Genomic DNA, 22,617 nt, shown 5'->3' with positions numbered 1-22,617 from the left:
GAGGAGCAGAGCCCACCATGAACCCTGGGCTCACCACAGCCCCAGACCTCTCACATTCGTGCTCAGAGGAGTCCCTGTGTCTCAGCACACCAGCTTGCCCGAGCTTCTTAACAGGAAAACGAAAATCCCAGCGCTGCGCCCGCCTGATAAAGTCTTCTCGGAACAGATTTGCTTATACAGGCAATGCAGGAACTTATAGCAAACAAAAGATATTTGAAGACAGCTTTATACATATAGGATTATTTTTTTTGCGACTGCTAAGAATGGTATCAGCCTTCCTGTTACAGTAATAATAACAAAAAAAATGTTTTCCAGACAACTATGATATCCAAAAAAGCACCAGAATGAAAATCCTGCCCGAAAAGAGAACAAAAGCCAGATGTGTGCAGCAGGAATACTGACACTCCAAGTGGAAATGCAGAAGGTAGGCTCAGCCACGATGGGTCTAATTCAGGAAGAAAACAAAAACAAACCAAAAAAACCAATCTCCGTATCCAACGCAAATACTGTCACCAAAGTGTTTTGTTTTTCACGCCCTCATGCACTGAAAGAAACAACAAAAAAGTACTTTCCTCCTTCCGAGTCAGTTCACTGTTCATCGGGCGAGACGGCTTGGGTTTGAGCTAAGTTTAAATTTCTAATGACAGCACTGGGCAAAAGGAAAGAAAATAATGAAATAAAGCCACTCCCTCCTGATTTGGGCTAGGACGTCACTGCTTGCCTTTTTAGTCCTGCACCAGTGTTCTCCCGGCTTTCAAATTTACTTTGCAGTTGTGGGAGCATGATTCACTGAGAGGAAAAAAAAAAAAAAAAAAGAGGAGGGAGCGGGGGAAGAAAAAGAAAAAGCAGCAGCTTTTCTTTGCCAGCCTCTTCCACCTCTGGCTGCAGGCACTTGGTGTGCTTGCTCGGTCCAAAACGAGACTGAGAGCAAAGGGACGTGTTTTTCAGGAGGTAAAAAGACTCTTCCCACTCCCCCAGGCCAGGTGAATGAAAGACAGTTTCAAGGTTAATGCTTTCCTAAACCAGGAACGGAAACTTATGATTTAATCAGCGCGCATGGAAAAAAAAAAAAAGGAAATCAGCCATTTACTTTCTCTTAGTTTGTTTGCAACACAGAGCAAAGACCTCAGCAACCAGTTGTCCAGAAAATATAATATTCCTTCATCTATTCTAGCCTGAAAGACAGAGCTTTTTTTTCTTGGGGGCAGGAAAAAAGAAAAACCAACCCAAAGTTTTTTGTCTTTCTAATGCTGGGGCCAGCGCGAGTCTCTCTGCTCTCAATAGCTCATTCACATCAGCTGGGCCCTGCATGCTCACTGCCACATGGTTTCCTGTTTTCAAACTGCCCCCTTGCAGCCCCCTCCGCTTTCCACCCCACCCTGACCTCTCCAGGGATGAAATCTTTCCATACTTCCCTGGCTTTAGACATTCTCTCATTCACCGATTCAAAAGGGAATGGGGGCGGTTCAAAACGCAAGGGAAAAAAAAAGAGAGAAGAAAAGGGGAAGCAGAGTTTTCAGAGACTGGGAGTTTGTAGCGACCAGAACTTGCTGCTTTGCTAGATGGAAAAGCTGAAAATGCAGAATTTTTAATCCCAAGCTACAAAGCAGAAAATAGAATTGGAAACAGCATTTATCAACCCAAGGTTTGACTGCTGATCTGCAACAGCAGCGCCGGCAGACTGGCCCACCTCCTGCTGCTGGGATCTGCTCCACTCCTGGAGCTTAGTTAGGGGGTTGTAGGTCTTTTCATCCAGTCCTGTAGGGTGGTCCCGGCTCCCTGGCTGTATAAAGAGATTTGTGGCCACCAGCTCAAACTCCTGCAAAGGTGACTCAAACCCTACAGCCTACTGGAATGGATAAAACACAAGTTCTCGGCATCTGAACGCAAGATGAGTCTTCCAAAGGAGATTTAAACCCATCTGCTGCAAGCAAGGCCTCCAGCTTCTCTCTTGCCAGTGCTACCCAGTCTTCTGACTGCCCAAACCCACTGCACCACAGCCTGCCCGTGAGTAACACAGGAACTGACTCCCTTCCGTGCCTGTTTGGTAAAACGCCACAACCCAGGAGTTTACAGAACCACTACACTACTGAGAGCTCTTGGGTGTGCCACCCTGATCTGTGCAGTCAGACTAGACAAGAGCAGAGCTACCCTACAGATACAGCAGACTCAGTAACCAAGCAAAGGGCTTCCTCTCCTGAGACTGGATGACACAGTGGCCAGCCCTGACACGAAGGCTGGCCTTGGGCCTTGCACCTGAGCATATCCTCAGGCACTGGAGCAAGCTGGGACTCATAGCAGGTCAGATCTCCCAGTGAGGGACACAGGTACACTCTTACCTGGTCAGTGCCAGGCTCTCCCCACACTTCCCTCGTGCTCCAGTCTCTCCCTCACATCCCAAAGCTCCATCTCCACCACACCACGAGCTGAACTGAGGAGGATTCTTCCATGTCTTACAGCTACAGTCCCTGGCTCAAGATCTCAGCCAATGACTCCGTTCTCTCCAACAATGAGCAGAGCTTCTGCTTTCAGTATTAGGACACACACAATGTGGTTGTACTTTGGGGACTTTCTGGAGCCACCAGTTTTCTCCACAAGTAATGAGTCCCAGCAGTCATGTGCCCATCGAGACATGGAATCAGAAATGGCTGTGACAGCATTCCAGCCTTTCAAACACTACCATAAAAGGCAGGGATTTCCTCAAACCTAAATTTACAAGACAGGAACCCATAAACAAAGTATGTGAATTTAGTTCAGGTGTAGGAATTTGCAAAGTCAGAATGTCTTAATGATGTTCTAATGTTTCATTATGGAGTACCTTTTTATTTAAACTGATATAGCAGAGAGATTTAATCAATTTAATTACAGCTGCTGGTATACCCAGCCAAGATCTATCCTAACAACAACAGCACAGCTCTGCTCAGACACTCTATTTAAATCATTTCACCTTTGATCCACAGAGTTCCTCTAGCAACCAGAAAGAGATGTCCAGCTGCAGGGTCAAGGAATGCCCACTATGCAGAGGAGCTGAGCATCACTAACTGACAGTGCATCTTCCACAGAGATGCAAGATGGGCCCAACTTGCAGTTGCAACAACACCCAGTCTTTTGTGGCTCACATTACCTCACCCTTCTTGCAGGTAAGGGGAAATGAGAAACATCTCCAGTCAAAGCAGATGGGAGACGTGCTGGGAAATGTGCAGCTTTCATGGCAGGAGGCCAATTTTCCTGAGCTATGCACAAGGATTTTGGGATGGCCAAATGCCACAATTAAACGAGTGGGGGTTTTCATGGGGCAGCAAGGAACAGAAATCTCATGTGGAAGGTGCAGAAAGGTGGAGAGAAGCAGCCAGGGAAACTACCAGACCCACGCCAGGCTGGGTGACTCTGGGCACAGGATGTGTCCCAGGACTTGGTGCATGTCCTGTGAATCAAGATGATGACCTGCCTTACTCCTTAATTATGTGTCTAGGTTTAGTAAAGGTGGTCAGTTGATTGACCTTGACTCCCCTACACCTTCAGCAACAGAGGGAAAGAATCAACACACACCAAGTAAAAAAAATAACCCCTTCTCTCCCTTCTCATTTTTTAATTTAAGCTTCAAAATCCCTAATTTGTTCCAAGAGTTTTTTCTGTAGTTAGGTTCCTGACTCACAGCAAAGATCAGGGGACCAGTGATGACTACAGACACCCAAAGTGCATCTCATCTTCATCTCCAGACTTTGCTGTTGAAGGAAGGAGGGGGGGAGGAGGAATATAATATAAACAAACAGAAGATAATGTGCCAGACACGCTCTCCCTTGGGAGACCATCACCCTCTTCCCACATTAGGTGGGGCTTTTGCTGCATTGTTTCAGGCTAGAAATCTTGCCTTGCACACAGCCTGCAATCCACACAGGCACTGTCAGGCAGACACAGAACACGACTCAGCCGGGACAGAACAGAACAAAAGCTTTCAGTCTCTTTTGTCCAGCTATTTAGGCAGTCCTTGAATGCCATACAAGTGTTTAGACAGTATATAGCATTTATGCTCTGAAACACAATGAAACAGAAGATCAGAAAATAAAGATTAAATTAAAAAAAAAAAACCTAACAAGAAAATAATTCGCTTTTTTTTGGCAAGTTGCTCAAAATGGAGAGGAGACGCGAGCAGCAGCCCCGGCCACTGGCTGCTGATGCGACAGTTCTGGGATCCTTATTGAAAACATCTGGAAGCTCTGAGCCACTTTGTGCAGCCAGGAGTTTGAAACTATCCAATCATTTCATATCCAAACCCAAGTCCAGCGCTGCGGATTTCAAGGGAAGGAAAAGAGGGGGAAGAAAAAAAAAGAACAACCGCACTTGATCACGCCATATGATCTGTAACTCATCCAGATAAAACTCCTCCTCCTCCTCCGCCCGCTAACAGACCTCTTAATGACAAGGAAATCATGGTTATCCTGAAACAGACTGAACCATTGTTATCTGTTTCAAATTACTTTTGCCATATCGTTATGAAACACTGCAATGATGCAATCTGCAGAAATACTCAGGCGCATTAACTTTTTAAACCGTGACTCTGATAGGAACTAATGGAGCAGCAGATGAAAGGAAAAATTCTCCCTTTTTAAAGCAAGGCAAACCCCGCTTTTGGGCACTAAAATGAGGTGACAATAAATTCATCAGGCAGTAAGAGAGAAGAATTACAATTTCAATTGCCCTTTTCTTAAGAGAAAGCAGCTTTCTGGGAAGGCTTTTTAAAATTTTACGTTTCTGGCTCTTGCAAGGATAGACAAAACATATCGCTTTTTTCCTACAACTAAATAAGGCAAAGGAAATCTGTACTCTAATGCTGCAGAGCCTGTAAGAGGAGCACGTCCAGTCTGGAAAGGAGAGCACATCCATCCTGTCTGCTGGGAGGGAGGCAGCGCCCACGTGAGACCAGACCACGATGGACACTCAAATGTGGATTCTGAAGCAGACCAGGCTGCTGCTGACCCCAGCAAGCACTCACACCACAAACCTTGGTCAAGAGCCCTGGATTTCTCATGGCATTTCTCATGTTTGCAGGAGCCTGCAGCACTGAGAGGAGTTTTGTAGCTGAGCCAGTCCCACTGTGCCTGTCCGTCTGCATCCCTGTGGGGTGGTGGCACTCCTGTCCTGAGCTGCATCCCTCTGGCCATGGCACGATCCAGCAGCGTCCCACCAAGCTATAAGTGGCTCTAAAAGGCTGGCTGTGATTTTGAATACCCCCTCCTGGAAAGAAAAGGAGTCACAGAGGGGGACACGGACAGTCCCCCACCACCTGAGGCAAATCCATGCTACTCCAAGGGGGAAGGTCAGTGATGCAGCAACAAACCTCAACAATCCTAGTCCTAAAACACCTCCATATTCATCAGTTTGATTTATTCCTTGGGGAAAATCACCCACAGTACCAACACAAGTTTTATTCTCCAGCCTGGGACTCTCCTAAAACTTCTCTATTTAAATCATATATTCACACCAAGGTCTGGAGAGAGGCATTTCCTCATGGAGCAATGCTTTGGGACAACACGACTGGGCTGAATTTAACATCAAACAATCCACTGTCCAGCTGCAGCCTGTGTTTGAGCTCAGACAGAACCAGACAGAAACAGCTAAAGAGCCATGAGGGAATGAGGAGGGCTTGGAAAGCTGTCTGACACGGATACATGGAGCACGTGTTTTGAGAAAATACAAAAACACCTTGAGAGACCTTCAGCCACTTCCTGACCTTCCCTTTTTCCAATATTTCTCAGAGACTCAGTGTGCATTTTTCAGGAATTTCTATTGTCCAAATAACCTTCAGAAAAATGCTGAAGCTTTGGTCAGCCACAGAGCATGCCTGAACATCCTTCCAGAGGAAGTCAACTGCCCATCTCACAGCTCCCAAATGGCTACAGGAGAAACACAACCCACTCAAGAGATTAGCAACCCCTCAGCTGACTCTACATCACTTTGTAAGATCTGCTTCTTCCTCTACCAAAAATAACTGTAGTTGGGATGTCTAGCTGGCTGGAGTGCTGTGGGATCTTGGAGCAGCCCACAGATATTTATTTAGCGTGTTATGGGAGTTGAGAGAAATACTCCTGCTGTCAAGGACTGGACATGTTGCTTTGCTCTGTGAGTTTCAACATCCTGAAAATAGGGAAGGGAAAACATGAGTGGAAAAAGCAGGAACAATCCCAAAAGAGGCTGTCAAGGAGCACCTGAGCTATGAACAAATCAGCTGCACATCCCCTGTGTCCTCCTGTCAGCTGGTCCTGTGCTCTGGCACTTCCCACCATGGCACAGAGTCTAATCACTTACAGATTGGGTCAGACACCAAAAAAATGGGGACTTTTGTAAATAATAACACAATTTGAAACCAAAACAAGTGGATGTAGGATAATGTTTTGATTTCACAGCTGGCACAACCCAGCCTGGAGCTGCTGCTGAAAAAATGATGCTCACTTCTCTGATCTCATCCAACACTAAAGTTGGTCACAATAGATTTGTTTATGTTTTCCTTTATGGTTTTCAGTTGCTGTCAATAAACATGTAAATTTCACATGCACACAATGTGTGGCAATCTTTGCTAATTATTGTGATTCTCCAATAAAGGAAGGATTAAAATTTTGGGGATCTGGAAAGATAATGACATAAATAAAACTATTTAAAATTGTGCATTGCATTTATAGGAGTTTTCAAAACACTGTAAACATTATACAAATCACTTGAAATTGGTTTGCACAGACCATCCCTCAAATAACCTGAAGGCCTGCTCAAGCCCAATAAAAGCAATGTCTAATAATTTGTCCTACAGAGGAGTTAAGGAAAAGATCATTGCATTTGTTTCAAATGCAAGAAAAGAGGATGTTTCATTATCTATAAAGCTTAAAAATTCAAAAATCAAAGGACTTTTTCATTTTTATATAATCCATAATACAAAAGCATATTCTGACATGATTAGGATAGCTACAGGATATAAGAAAGTACTCATTTATACAACTAAAAACATATGTTCTGTTCCCTCATAACAACCCATTCTAGAAAGACTGAATCTCTACAGTTCAAGATATGAGGTTAAAAACCAGTTCAAGTTTTTGTGCAGGAAAACAAAGCACCTGACATTTCCAGAGTGCAGGAAACATCCCTGTGCTCTGAAATGATCCCCACTGCTGTGGGCAGGGCACAGGAGCAGGCAGACATGGCCTGAGCCACCCCAGGATGCCTCAGCATCACACGAGATCAGTGCCATGAAATGCCTGCTGGATGGCTCTAGCTGACGAATTATGTCTTTAGCTAAAAACAGAGACAGGGTAGCAGATTATGTAGATGAATTGGTGGATAAAGCCCAACAAAAATGACGTATGGCATGAGTGAGTGAAGTTAATGGACAATATAAAAATGACACATCTTGAACTGAGGAAATTATTCAACTTTTACCATTCTTTCATGCCTACAGTTTAAGGCACTGTAATCTAACTGAAAAACAGAGACGGGTCATTCAAATGAATAAATCATGCCAGAAAATGATTCAGTTTCCCTTCTTTTATTTTTTTCCTTTTTAACTGAAGTCCCTAAGACTCAGCCCTTCGGAAGCCCACACGACCCAGTGTATTGTCCTGGCCAGGCACTCTGTCAAAAGGGAAAAAGTTATCTTTTCTTTCATCTTGTAATTGAAAATCTGGGAGGGGAAGCACTGGGAAAGCAGAGCACTGTACAAAGGCACCCATCCTATTCCCAGGTCAGCTTTTTGCTTGGCTGCTAATGAAGGCAGTGGATTGAGGACACTGTGGCATTTGTTCTGCCCTTCCAATTTTCCTGTTTGCTTTGTGGGAAGGAGGATCTCAGCCCCCAAGGGTAGCTGAGATGCTCTGAGTGCAGCCAAGCCCCTCTCCCAGCAATAACAGCCACTCCAGATCACTCTCCCACCTACACCCGCATTCAACCAATATTTTCGTGCCCTCTCTCCATGCATTTGGAAACCTGAAATGAAATCCAATGCAAACTTTGAGAGGAGGCATTTGGAATCCAGCTCCTGCCTGGGAGGTCTGCTTTAGGACCACATGAGTATTCCCTTGCTCACTGTTTTATCCGTTTCCCTGGTAGTCCTCTGTAAAGAATATTAAACAAACATGTCTTTACAGCTCAAGAGCCCAGGAGAGAATGTTGACCTTGTGGAAAAAACCCTGGTTTTATCCATTTTTACCCCACTTTCATCCCTCTGGACTAAGGATGTATATACAAGGGTAAGGATTCATTGGGTCCACAAAGCCATCATTAAGGACAGCTACATCAATCCATGCTGAGTATGTTCCCCCCTATAGCCTGATTTTAGAAAGTATTTTTAAAGGAATTTCAGGGCATAAAGCATGTATAATAACAGCCAGATACGTGGAAGCATCACCCTTAGTAAGGAATTTCCTCAGCAGTTGATGCTGCTCCAGAAAAAGAATAAAACATTTATTCTAAGGTTATAAACTAACATATCCTACACCTCTACCAGCTTTTCAAAGATCCCTCTACAGTAACATTTGTTGTTGCAAGGTTAAATCCTAACTGGAATAATGGTTCCCAAGCCCGGCTCCTGTGCCTCTCCACTCAGTTAAAGCTAGGGAATGTCCTGCAAACATGGGGAATGTCAGGTCAATACAGGTGCTTTAGGAAAGTTTGAGTTGCTGAGTTTTTGTGCTCCCCTCTCTCATTCCCCACCTGCCAGAGATGATGCATTTCCATATTTTTAACAGCTTTTTTCAGTAGATAAATACATATAAGATAATGGCTGATGATAAATGGCACCAAAAATGTCAAAGCAGCATTTAATATATCCTGCAATTTCCCTGAGTTATCCTTCTGATTTGGACTGTCCCAGGAGCTGCAGATTGCTGTGCTGCAGATAAGGAAAATGGAGCATCTGAGATTTCTTGCCAGTGACTACAAGGAAAGGGTTGGTTTTGTTTTCTTAGGAAGAAAGAGGAAAATGTTCTGAAGCTTTCTCTTCAGGCTAAAATCCAAAACATTTACAAGACTCAAGAGCACAAAAGCTTGCAGATAACCAGCAGAACTGATGCCAGTTCCATCAAAGCAAACAACTAACAGCAACTGGGAGGAATGCAGATTATGCAGCATCCCTCTCTACTGGAAAAGAAAAAAATCTGTTATACAACAGTTAAATAATTTAACTACTCCAAGTTATTATTCCTCAGCTAGTCTTTTTTGGCTATCATGCAGCACCGGTCTCTTCTGTTTCTAAAGCTTGCCTTTAGTAGAAAAAAAAAAGGCAACTTCAAAACATGCAAAAATTAATGAAACCCATATGTTGGGATACTGTCATTATTCCATGTTTATAAGAGGATCAGGTTTTGTTAAATGGGCTTACTTAATGCAGACACATAAGCAAAAATACCCAGCAAAAGATCTGAAAGCTATTGAAAGCAAAATATTTTCACAATTTAAACTAAAAGCCACTATATATTTTGGTGCAACTTTGTTTATGGCTTTTCTGACAGCTTATAAAGTTCTCCTAACCAGAGAAACATCTCCTAGATAAGATTTTACCTTTTTGACTTTCACCCTCATACTGTATTTAAGCTGGGCCAACCTAAAAATCAATGGATTATGGAAACATCTGTTGATGCAGGCAAACAATTTTGACATTTTTCAACAGCTGTTGTCATTTTATGCTCTATTTTGGTTAAGCCAGTTGGTAAGACTGGAAGAAAATAAAAGTTGGGCTCCATTCCTGACTTTGGTCTCTCTTTAGTGGCTGCAATCAGCACCTCATTCCCTCCCCTGCACTGGGAGTTTGGGGGAAAAAGGATGAATGCCCCCAAAGTGTGGTCTTGCCCACCAGACTCAGACAAGAAATAAAGGAAATTAATTTCTTAATTTCTCACTAAATACTGCCTTAAAATACCCCTTCTGTTGCTGCTTTCTGCCCCTACAAGGGACTAAACATCCTCCACTGCCCATCTTCCTGGCTCCCATTTGCTCCTCCAACAGCAATCCACAATAAACCCCAGGTTTGTCTTGCCTCCCCTCCTGCTCTTTCACTGCTGGGATCCAGACATCTGCCAACATCCTCTGTAAAAGATAACACACAATATATTTTAAGAGTCAAGCTGCCACAAGATATTTGGTGCTTCAGACAGTGCTCCTTCCCAGACAGAGAGCACGCACTGCTCACAGGAAGGCTTGCATAAAAAACAGAATGTACTTTTCTGTGAATCTAATGACTGCCTAACAAAAAAAACCAAAACAACAAATTCAACCAAAATATCCTATTTTCAACATTTAATTCAGCTGCTAGTTGAAACAAGATGTTTCTATCTAAATTCTGTTTTCTTGAAGGAGAAGAAAACAACTTACAAAGCTTTTAAAGAGCTCCAGTCTTTTTCCGTGTACATTCAAACTGTCAAGAGCCAAAAAAAGCCAATACCCCATGCACAGATTTTTTCTTTCCCTTTGCTCTTTTTAACAAAGACTTGTTTAAATCTTACCTTCAAACTTCTTACTTCCCTGCCATGCACTTCTAGAGTCTCTGTCAGCTGTGCCAATGCCTGCCCAAAAGGACAATCATAAAAAACCCCAGTTTAAACAGAAACCTGCTTATCTAGAGGAGGGAGAGCCCCAGGTTCGCAAGCAGAGGAGATATTTCAGCATTAAAGAATTCTCGGAGCTACTCCAAGACACAAATTTCTGTTGTCTGCTGCACTGCAAGGATTTTAAGCCCAGAAAGAAGCTATTTATTTAGTCTATATACACAGATTTATAACAAAGGCAGAGGATCCATCTACAGTCTTCTGGCTGCTTTTTGCATCGTTTATAGCATACGAAGTAAAACTCAGCTTCCTCAAAGACAGAAAAGAAGAAATAAACAAGGTTTGACAAGAAAAATCAAACACTGTCCCCCAAATATACAGCTAGGAACTAAAAAAGCTTTTTCAGCTGCCTCTCGATGTCTCCTCAAAGCACATTAAAACACAGAATTTGCAAAATGCCCTAAAACCCATTTCTGCCTGTGCTGCAGGGAGGAATTTCTCTCACCCCTTCCCTTTGTAAGACCTCAATCTTTACAGTCATGCCTCTCTTGGTTTATCTACAGGTAGGAATATCTGGTCATGATGTAAGCACCCTTCATTCTCTTTAAAAGGCTCAAAAAGGCACATTACTGCTCTGTTTTAACCCTGGAGTGCAGGCATTTGAAGCTATAACTCATCTGGGCAAGCAGGTCAGTAAGTGTTTCCTCACCTTGTTATGGCCAGTGAGTTAAAAAAAGAAATAATAGTGGAACAAATTACCAAGGAATCCTTCTGTAATCTCAGTAGATTTTAACAGCCCATCCCTCTCCATGCTTTTGGTAAGAATCAGTACAGTATTTTGGAAAGGCAGAAGAGATTTCATACTCCTAAACACAAGATGATCTCAGATTGAAACCAACACTTCAGAGAACTGCACCTCCAGTCTTTGAAAACGTGTATTTTGGAAATATTCCTCCTAACAGCTTTCAGGCATTTAGTATATCCAGCTGTGTTAAGAAACCAAGCAAAAGTTCAGTGTCAAGTAGTTCAGGATTATGATCTTTTTTTTTTTTTTTTTTTTGATTAATGGAGGTAAGCATAGTCTCAGACACAAGACAAACAAGTCACTTGATGCTAAGCAGACTCAGTACCAGAGCTCAGACTAATGAGCAAGCAGTGGTGAGGCTTCATGTTCCTGCCTCTTATCTCAGCAGCTGGAAGGACACACATGAGGAGGGAGAGCACAGCCAGAGACAGGCAGAGCCAGCCCCCAGGTACCTGCAAACACAGTACTGGTGCTCCAGTGGGGAAGATGGGAATGCTCCAGGAAAGGGAGGCACGTGGTATTGGAAGAGATGCAGTAAGAATATGCCCCCAAATAACTAACTGCAAAAATAAGGAGAAACTACTATTAAGTGGCTGTAATGGGATCAGGGCAAAGTCTTTAGGGAGAAGTAATACCTAACCAGGCTGAGGAAACCAAAAGCCACCCATCAGACCTTCTGCAGATCTGAAAGGAGAGCAGCATAACTCAGGTTAAACACAGAATAGCAACAATTCCTCTGTTTCAAATTACAGAAACAGAAGAGAAAGCAAACAAGATAATCCAGAAATATTTGCTCTGTTTTTTGGATTAGTCTCCTGGGCACAGCTACCGCCTTCATTTTCACCAAGTACATCAGTGGCACTAAGATAATAAACACAGCAAGTAAGATGGGAGGGAGCAGTTAAGTTCACCACTGCTCAAGAGAAAATCAGAAAGTTTACTACATCAAGTACATGTTTATTTAGGCATAAATTTAATGTATAAGTGAAGCAGAAAGAGAAGTGGAAGAAGAACTTTATTATCTGCAAGACACCAAGTGCAAAAGAAAGCCTAGTTTAGAATTTGCTCCCATCTGCTAGTTCCTATACAGCTGATGAAGTATACTTTATTAAACCATTGCAAAACATTTTATGTTCTTGTTACAGCCTCCTTGCTGGGGTTATTCCAAAGCAGAAGTCCAAAACACAGACCACAGCAGTGAAAAACCAAAGCAGCAGTGGAAAGGAGGAGCAGCACTGAGAAGAAACTTCTATGTTTTGTGTCTACCTGCTCTGGGGTCCCAATAAAAATGTCACTCTTGTCCATGCTTTGTACATGTCATTTGCAGATATCACCTCTTCTTTGGCACAACTTATGACTAAAGTCTTCTACCAAAATTCAGAAGTTTCCTATTCTTGAAAGTTTCCATTAATTATGACAGCAAGGACAGCTATGACTGCCCATAGCCAAACACAACACACCAAGGCACTGCTCTGACCCTGGGGATTTTAATTCTGACCTGCAGCTGCCCCAGCTCAGCCAAACCCATTCCCTCCCAAACTTTTATTTTGGATATCACATTCTTGGACACCAAATCACACAGTCCTTCTGGGTGGACTATGATATTTGAATCATCCACTGCAACATTAACCATCTATTCTTGTCTCACAGCCCCAAGCTTAAAAACCTCCCCACCACCAGTCTGTCCTGTACAACTGCAAAGATGTCCCTGCCAAGCCAGAGAGCCACCAGTCTGCTCAGTGAAAGGAACCTGCATGAAGAGGCAAACATTTAGTTATCACCCAAGCTTTTGTCTCATCTGATGTTTTAACAGCAGTTTGAGCCCAGAAGCATTCTGCAACACAGCTGAGTCACCCTGGGCCACACCAGGATGTGTGTGTGACACCAGGCAGAAACAGACACTGAGCAGAAACAGCTGAGGTGCCGCAGGAAAAACAACAGGTTTCCACCTTTGCATGAAAATAATATAGTAAGGCAAACAACCTAAAATAGGTGGGAAAAGGCTGAGAACAGTAACAAAAAGGGAAATCTGTGAAAGGACCATGAGGTTACAGGCACTTTCCATGTTTCTATGGAAAAAGTTTGACAGTACTTCTTATCTTCTTACACTCATCATTCTTTTCATCCTTTGCTGGAAGTTAAAGTCAGAAATGCTATAACTGGATATTGCTAGAGCCTGCTTCATCAGTGCCCAAGAGCTCCTGTTCATCTCTCCTGTCTGTCCCATGACTACTCACAAAAACCCAGAAGAAATGTATGGGAATATAATTAAAAATCTATTTACTGCATTTATAAGGTTTTCCTGTAAAATGGTGTAAATTCCAATAAACGGCAAAAAAAGTAATCTACAGAAAAGTATGAACAGTGGCCTGTCTACACTGTAAGGGGCCAACTCTGGCTTCCAAAATATCAGAATGGAACTAGACAAGTTCCTTCAGAAGGATAAAAACCCAGTGATCTGATAGAGCAAAGTACCCCTTTGTCATAATAATGCAGCCTCCATCAAAAGTCTACATTTGGTCTCCCATGTTATCATCTTAGTTTTCTCTATATTTAGACCAGGAATTCAATGTGCAGTCATCATATCTACGGTACAACAGTTACACCACAAAGCTTTTAAGATATTTCAAACACAAATAAAAGAACCAGGAGAATAAAGGAGATTGGAGCTTTCAGAAACAGCACAATATTTTCCTTCATAAGGTACAATATTCAATATCAGCATTCCTTTGCTAGACTTACAATCCTAAACATCCATTATTTTATGGATAGTATGGATCCACAGTTTTATGACTGCATAGAAAATGAATGTATCAAACCACTGGAAGAGAGTTCCAAACCCAGGATTTTCTATCCTGGACTATTTTAAGTTCTGAACCAGGACATAAAATCTGTTAGGTCTGTATTTTACAAACTTGCAAAATAACAGAGTCCTGATCCTAAAAAGGATCTGAAAGCTACTTTAATACACTGATGCAAAATAATTTATGAGTGAACCCCTTTGTCTGAAGCAAGCCGTAAGTGAGCATTGCAGAACTGTAGTTATTAAACAGTTGTCTTCAATCTAAACCATCTCAAAACTACAGCCAGAATAAACAAACAACTCTGCCTTTGAGGCAACAGCATCTACAGATGAAACTGCAGGTAGATATTGATGCCTTCAACAATGAGTGTGAAAAAACAGAGGGATAAACTTCACTGCAACTGGGAGGATGGCAGAGCCAGATGTTTCATTAGAGAAAATGAGCAGATGATGAAAAACCAGAGTATCAGGCAGCAATCTTTGCCTCTGAAGCACGGTGGCTGAAGGCGAAGGGGAGGAGAATTAACTCACCATCTCCAGAGATCAGCAGGGCTGGCACAACCCCTGTGGCCACGGTGGGGACGGCGTGGGCACCTTCATCGGCCCCGAGCCAGAGCTGGGAGCAGCATCCCTGCACTGAGCTGGGGATTTGGCTCCGTGTCCACGTTCCTGCCTCGCCCCTTAACATCCGTGAATCCTGTGACTGAGCTTGGAAACTACTGTCTTGAGCCGGGGATTACCAGCACTCTGGATAAAAAGGCATCGGAAATGCAGCACCCAGAGAAATTCAGCGCAGGACAAAAAAAAACCTGCCACAATAGTTGTATAAATGCCTTCAAGGCATTAGTAATGGTAAAGGCCGAACAAAAAGCTCAGCCTGGTTTGAATTTCTTTTTCTTTTCCTTCCCCCAGCTTTTATTCTCGCTCCCTGCAGCTTGTGTGGCGATGGCCAGAGCAGGCGGCGAAAGCCGGGGTGATGTGTCCTACACAGCCATGAATTCACTCAGGGCTGGCCAGCTGACACAATTTCCTCACACAGCTCAAAGGCTCTGCTCTGAGCATCCGGGGCAGACACAGGATGCTGGTGGGTGTGAGAAAGGGCTTGGCAGATGACTAGCCCAAAGCCCTGACCCGATGGGTAAGTGTGTGTCAGCCTCCAGCATTAATGCCAGGCTTAGGGCAGGCTCCCTTTTGGCTCTGATTTTCCGTGTTTACTGTAGTTACAGGACAACATTTACAAAGAGAGGGTTACACAAGTGATTTTAAAGAGGCAGGGTGAGAACACAGCCTATTGTTAAGGCAGCACTTTTCACCACCAGACCCAGCTCTGATTTGTTTCCAACACTTCAGCCACTTGCTCTGAAATTGTCCAAGCTGTTGACGAAATTCCCATGCTATTCTGCAGGCCCTTTGGAAAAAAGGGATTTGCAACCCCCATCCCTTGTACCATGTATGTACATGTGTACACCCATGCAGATGGAGAAAATGAACTTCAGTGCATACAGACAACCTGAATTTGTCAGGTCCTCAGGGTGAGCAGTTTGCTAAAATAGTTGATTCCTAAGAAAATTAATTGGAACCTGAAGAACTATAGCAATCCCTTGTCTTGGGTCACCAGCAAGGTTCAGTAGTTTGGAACTGCACCAGACTCTGCTCCTCAGCACCAGCAACAGGAGGTGGGTGCCACTGTACACCTTGACCAGAATTTTATCCATTTATCCGATGACTCCAAGGAAGAGAAATATGAGACATTACAAATGGGGGAAGGAAAAATCTCTGCATTCTTCACACCTACTGTCCATCCCAACACTCATCTCAGTGCCATGTGCGTCTCTACTCTCTCCCATAGGCTCTTTTCCATCCCCTTCTTCCCATCCTCATCTCCTGCAGTCCTGCTGCCCCAGTCCCCTTCCTGTGCTCACCCTGCCAGACTCTGGCCAAGCAGCTCCTTGCTCTCCTCCCTGTTCAGCAAAGCACAAACATGGGGGCTACAAACCAAAACCAACGGGCAACAACAGACCTGAGGCTTGGTCCTGGCAGCATCATCTCTCTTATCTCTTACAACTCCCAGGGAAGGAGGTTTCCTGGCCTCCCTAGGTGGTCTTGCAACAGTTTTATGATGGTAACAGGATGTTTTCACAACATCCAGCCTAAATCATCCTGGCAAATAAGCAAATCAGTAAATTAAACTGCCATGGAAATCTGGGACTTTAATAACCACTATTACATGTTGGCAGCCTGCTGGATTGCACAATGGCTTTCTTTTTGCTGCATCGAATAAATTTAGTTCTTTCAATCTCTTCTCACGTTTCTTAATCTCTTCTCATTGTTCCCTTCTGGATACTTTCCAAACTCCTGCGTCTTCCTCTGTGCAGGGCACCCCAAGCTGGATTTGATGGCACTGATGATGGCTCCACAGTGCCACACATGAGTAAGTCACCTCCCGCACCTTACAGAGGACACTCCTTCAAATAGAACTCCAAACAAGACTTGTCTCTCTTGCAATAGCTCTTGCAGTTGGTTCATTTGTAATCCACTACAAATCCTCAGCCTTATTTTAACCTATCCCTCTCCAGTTTAAAACCTGACTTGGTAAAAAGTGCATTTTGCCTTCTCCTTTGCAAATGCAGCACTCACTGTGTGCTTTTATCTCTTATCTGGATGTGCTCTCCAATTTCTTAAGGTCAGGCTGAAGCCTGACCCTGTTCTCTCAAGTGCCTACGATCCCTCCTGACCTGATATCATCTGAGTGTTATAAACATACCTCCATCTTCCAAATCATGACTGAAATATTCCAAGTGTCTTCCCCAGAAAGTGGCCTTGCTGATATATCAATTGTTACTGCACTACTTGGATCAGTGGAGGGATGCAAGTGCAAGAGTTTTCTAAGCTTCATTCTCAGCAATTTCTGAAAACACAGACATTAATTAAATACTGGTTCCTCTGGTAAAGGTAGGATGCATTCAATTCAATGGGAACTAACTAACATACTTAATAAATGCAATAGCAAGGCTATTTCCCAGTGAACTCTGTCGTGAGGTCAGACAGCTACAACTTCTCAGTCACAGGCTCAGACAACCCAGCAGCACAACCTTATCCATCCTGCCACATGAAGACAAAGATTCAGCAAATAATGAATCACAACCAATTTCTGGGATCAACACAAGAGAAGCATATCAGGGTACAGTTGATTTTAAACTGCTGCTTTACTTTTATGATGCTGGAGCCACAGGCTCCATTTTAAATTATTTTAATATTGCAGCATGCAGAAGCCAAACCAAATTTCTCATCAGAGTTAAAAATTATTCCATTTTAAAGACACTGAAGTCTCATTTTAATAGATCACATCAAGTGATTGTACCAGCTCTACTCAAGATTCCCAAACTAAGCAGGAAGATAAGGAGCAGGAGGGTCTCCATCAGGATAAGCAACATGCAAGGAGCCTGGGAAATTCTGGTTACTGAGTTTTACAGCTGAACAGATACAAATTCTGAGAAAAGATTCTGGGAATTTAAGAAATAGATAATTTAAAAACTCATTTTAATTGGAAAAAACATGTTTCCATTATTTTCTCTTAAGTGCTTATAACCCTATAGACCATTATTTTCCTAAACATTTTTTAATAGCAGCTTTTCCATGACACGTGCAAGAGTCTTCTGAAACGACTATGGGAGAAAGTGTGAGATCTCACATCTGTAACACTGGCATCACAGATCCCGCTAATTCTAAAAATGCTTCACAGTTTTTCATTCTTCAGAACCCAGATTAGAAGAAAAGGGTTTTCCCCCTTCTCTCTCCAGATTACTCAAGCTCCTGTCCTTCAGCATGACTGAACTATACAAGAAATTGCACTGTTTAAATTCCAAGACTGTTTTTTTCTTAGTACCCTGCGCTTATGAAAAGCAGTGTGCAAATTTCTCACCCATAAAACAGGAGTTAGCAATAATTCCCACGATCCAAAACTGCTGACAGCACCAGTGAGGCTGCAAAATACCTGCAGCTCCTGACCAGGGGCAAGCAGCAACACCTCTATTCGCAGCAAGTTAAGAAAACCACCTTTACTAACCACAAAATGGTCTGTAATGAGAGGCCAATGAGCACCTGAAGGACTCCTGGCTACAGAAAGCAGCAGCTCTAAATAAAGCAGAGTCAGGACGTGGCAGGAGAGGCACAAAGCGCGATGGTGGCTTTGCACCGGCCGCCTCCGACCCAGCCCACATGTGTGAATTAAACTCTATTTATAAGCCTTACACTCCTTTTTGGTTGGGGTTTTTTTCTTTTTTTTTTTTAAATGACCTTAATATAGTGCAGTTGTTATTTTGTTTCTGTTGAACGTAGCAACAGGAACCCTGTCAGTCCTGCAGCAAACTTTCCATTCCCCTGGCACTCCCATTCCTGCCTCGGAAAAGCCAGATTTCTGAAGAGGTGTTTGACAGGGTGGGAGGGAGAGGAAGAAGAGGAGAAAGCACACACACAAAACCCAAAATCCCTGTAAAACATGAAGAATGGAAGCTAAATTCAACACTTTTTTTTTTCTTTTCTCCTTGCTCAAAACTAAAAGGCTGTGTCCTAAATTGCATTTTCTAAAGATTCCTTACTTCACTACCAGATTTGGAAGTATTGGTCAGAAAACTTATCTTTAATAAAGGGTCAGTAAAAAAAAATAATTCAGTAGCATCTTTATGCTCACATATTCCAGTAATGAAAGACTTCCCTATCAGCACAAATTTTGGCTTGGAAAGTTATTTTCTCTAGTCCCTCGCTAACTCACCAAGCAAACAGCTACAGAAATTAAGCCTTAACTTGTTAAAAACATAATAAACCTGATTTTATTACAAGCTTTGGCAAGACTGTTCTGCTGCTCAAAGAGCTTTACTGCATGATGAGCAAAGATTTTTGGAGCTCCACCCTGCACTGTAAACTCATCCCAACAGTATTTTCTCTTTTAACAGCTTCATAATGGTAGGGAAGACACAAACACAGCTGCTCAAAGGCAAGGTGCTCCAACATAAGGCTGCCATCAATTTGCCATTTACAAAACACTTTTTCAGGAACACGAAACCACACATAAAATACAGGAGCAAATACAAATCCATCTAGGAAAGGTAAGACCAAAAAAGTCTCAGCTATTGATAAAGCAGAATTTGTATTGGTGGTGCTTTAAATGAAGATTATGTTCATGTAAAGCTAAATATCAACCTTTTGTTTTTTTTAATCACAGATAATCCTTAAATATGGCAAAGCACAAGTAATAAAATACAATATCAATGGATTCCTGACATGGCCTTTTTATATTGTTTCACTGACATGAGGAATATGACATTTCACCCCACATTTGAGCCCTATATATCCTCCCATTATTCATTTTTCTTCCAGCTAAGGCACAAACACTCCCAGCCCATGATGCCTTTAGACTCTGGAGTCTGTGCACACACCAACATAAACCACAGCCACGGCTCCTTCTGCCAAAACCTCCCTGGAAACACAAAGCACCAGAAGGGATGGACAGACTGTCCAGGACCACCCTGGCACCAGCAGTACAGGGACCTTGAAGGTGCTGCTGGCCCCCCACAGCATCACCAACCTCAAAATGCATTCCAGGACATGGCTTTTGTCAAATCACACACAAATCTTGTGCAAGGTACAACCTTGCCCCTTGAGGAACCTCTTGGCTCAATCTGTGACTGGCTGAGAAAACACAAATATGCCTGAATTCATCAGCTGAAAAGGCAAGGGCTAAAAAAGCCCAGGCTGTCTTTAAAAGGCTAAAGCAATGTCACTGGACATTGTTCAGCTTTGCAGAGCGTACAGAAAGGAAACCAGCAGGTCACAGCAGCAGTGACATTTCTTTATAGAGCACAGCAATGGACAAGGTGACAACACCTGCACTCACCACTTCCTCTGTGCCGTGCTTCTGAAAATCCACCTCGTCCTCAGTTTTCATTTCCAACATCCCTGTGCAAACAGAAGATCCACAAAGGCAATTTAAAAACAAACTTCTTTTATTGCTACTAACATTTTTTTGTTTACTCAAACCAGTCCCCCCCTCAAAAAAAAAAAGAAAAGAAAACCCAACCCCAAGGCCTTCCAACAAGTCCATTTGAACCCCTACAAGACCATTTGATTTCCAAATTCTGGTTTCATTGCTGACTTCACTGCTTCCTTGCTATTCATTTTAACTATTATCCTATCTGGAACTGAAGGAAACGATGAAATAGCATCAAGCATAGGGTGAAATTCCTGACAACCTGTAGATGAGGTCAAGCACATCTGAAGGTACTTGTTCGTGTATTTTCTTGGCTCCCATTCATCTACATAAACAATCAAACCTTTTGCTTTTTTTCTCCTTACCATAACCCAAAGATAACACGAGACACCAACCTTGTCTGCCCTCAATATCTATTTTAAGCATTGCAAAAAAAAAAAAAAAAAAAAAAACTCAACCCCCCAGCACTGCCTTATGGATGAGAGAATTACCCTGCTGGACTAGGAAAGCAAAACCTTTGCTGTTGGAGTTTACAAAGTCCCAGCTGACTTTCCCCTTCTCCACGCTCCCGTGATGGTGTCACCACCACAGTTGTACAAATTTCAGGTCCCAGCTGCTTCCTCTGCCCAGCCAAGTTTTCATTAGTCACCATTTCCCAGGGGTTCCCCCTGCTTACCTTTCCCTGGCAGGAAGTCAACATCGTCATTCTCTTTGATCCCTAAGCTGAGGACTCTCATGACACACAGGACACTTTCAGGGCAGTGAAGTGATCTGACCAAAGGCACCCCGATGAAGAGTGGCTGTGTCAGGGCTAAACTCCCCTCTAATCCCACTCCCTCTCTCATTTCTACTAAAAACAAACCCTGGATGGATGACAATGCCTTCTTAAGGGCGACGTGTGCTTGCAGTGAGTTTAGCCCTACAGGGATTTAGCAAGAGGAGCCTCCCATTTTCATGGGGAAATCATCCTAACAATTGTAAGTAATGGTTTTCCACTGCCTTTAATGTCTACCCTTGCTTTTTGGGACCATCTGGTTTTGCAATGTTTTTGCCTCGATTGCATGAATTTGTGGGCAGACTCAAAAATCAGAGATAAGGCCACAAATTTCTGTGAGATCCAGTTGCTGGGAAATCTGCTCAGGGTCATGGCAATGCCACCATGGTTGAGATCCCGATCCAAAGACAGAACATGCAAGTACGAAACATTAGGTACACTGAGGATGGGAGAAGCAAGCTCACTCTGCTGAGTAAGAAATGGAGGATGAAGACATTTAGTCCTCAGGATGAAATTCAAGACAATTTTTTTCACTCTGTCACTTCTTCCTAAATTTCTGTTAAGAACTATCCCAAAGGAAAAGCACTATAAAGCTGCCTCAGAGGTCTCTGGGTGTAGTGCCTCTTATTACAAGTGTGGCACCATTAGTGACATTTGTTACCTGCTCATGCTGCCATTCTAATCATTCCAAGAGCTTTTCCATAGGAAAATGCCACCAATAAGAATGAGGTGAAGACTCATAAGATGATATTCTTCTGTGAAGGAATATTTTCTTGAAATGCTGAGATCTACAGGAGATATTTTTCCCAGGAGAACAGCTAAGTAGCAGTAATTGCAGTACTTGTTATTTAAGATGGCAGACCCCAACCACACAATCTAACCTTGCTTGGTTTGGTTTCTGCCAAGAAACTGCAACTACTCCAAGGTGTTTTGTCAGCACAAACCCATGGCATCCGTTCTCACCCAGCCCGGCTAGTGGTATGATTTCATAACCTAACTCCTTTCTTTTTTAATGAGCAGCATCTACCTGCCTGACTTGCAGATAATGCGCTTGCAGAACCCATTACTCAGCTGTAATGCAGTTCTGAGTCTAAAGCCAACAGTAGGAGGAGATGCCTCAGGAAAGCAGGATCTACCTTCATCAGCTTCCTCAGGGTTGTGACCAGTCACTAGATACTGTCTGGATAAGGAAATTGGCCTTTTGAAGTCTTTGTTTTGGGGGTAGGCGGAAACTAGGCAGAGGCAATGAGATAAACAGGTGTCTATCTGGGAGCAGCTTCACAATATAAATAAAAAAAATTAAAGACCTCAATGATCTGGAGTAATAGCAACAGCAATTATCAGCTGATTACATCGCTGATAAATCACCATGACAATAAACCCCTCTGACTACACGAGTTTCTGAGAAATGGCCTTGTAACCTACACTTCCTTTGGGAAGGTTTTATTGTATTCCACCAAAAAAAGATGTGACTCATCCTGAGAACTGACGAGTCCGAGTCCAGCACAGATACAAAATCCTCTATATAAATCCAGACATCAGGGAAAACACCCCAGAATGGGCACAGCAGAAAAAAAATTGAAGGCTGCCACTGAACTCATATAAAAAACGTGCTACCCAAGGCTAGACACCAACATGAAGAATGTACACAGCAATAATTATAAACAACAAATCACTTCTATTGAATTACTGCCACATCAGAGTTCTAGATGGTGCTCTACAGGA

General features: G+C 43.0%; 1 protein-coding gene across 1 annotated transcript in view; it reads right to left on the bottom strand.

Moving 5' to 3' along the window:
- The window catches only part of AKAP13 (A-kinase anchoring protein 13), a 159,455-nt gene that overhangs the window by 70,363 nt on the left and 66,475 nt on the right, over positions 1-22,617 (bottom strand). Inside the window, exon 8 of the mRNA XM_054272927.1 lies at positions 20,025-20,086. Within this exon, the coding sequence (XP_054128902.1) occupies positions 20,025-20,086 (62 nt within the window). The remainder of the gene's footprint in view (positions 1-20,024; positions 20,087-22,617) is intronic.

The sequence above is a fragment of the Melozone crissalis genome, unplaced genomic scaffold (assembly GCF_028551555.1).
Source record: "Melozone crissalis strain CALT ecotype California unplaced genomic scaffold, PUWL_Pcris_2 ptg000014l_1, whole genome shotgun sequence".
Classification (NCBI taxonomy): domain Eukaryota; kingdom Metazoa; phylum Chordata; class Aves; order Passeriformes; family Passerellidae; genus Melozone; species Melozone crissalis.
This window is presented reverse-complemented; position numbering and strand designations above follow the sequence as displayed.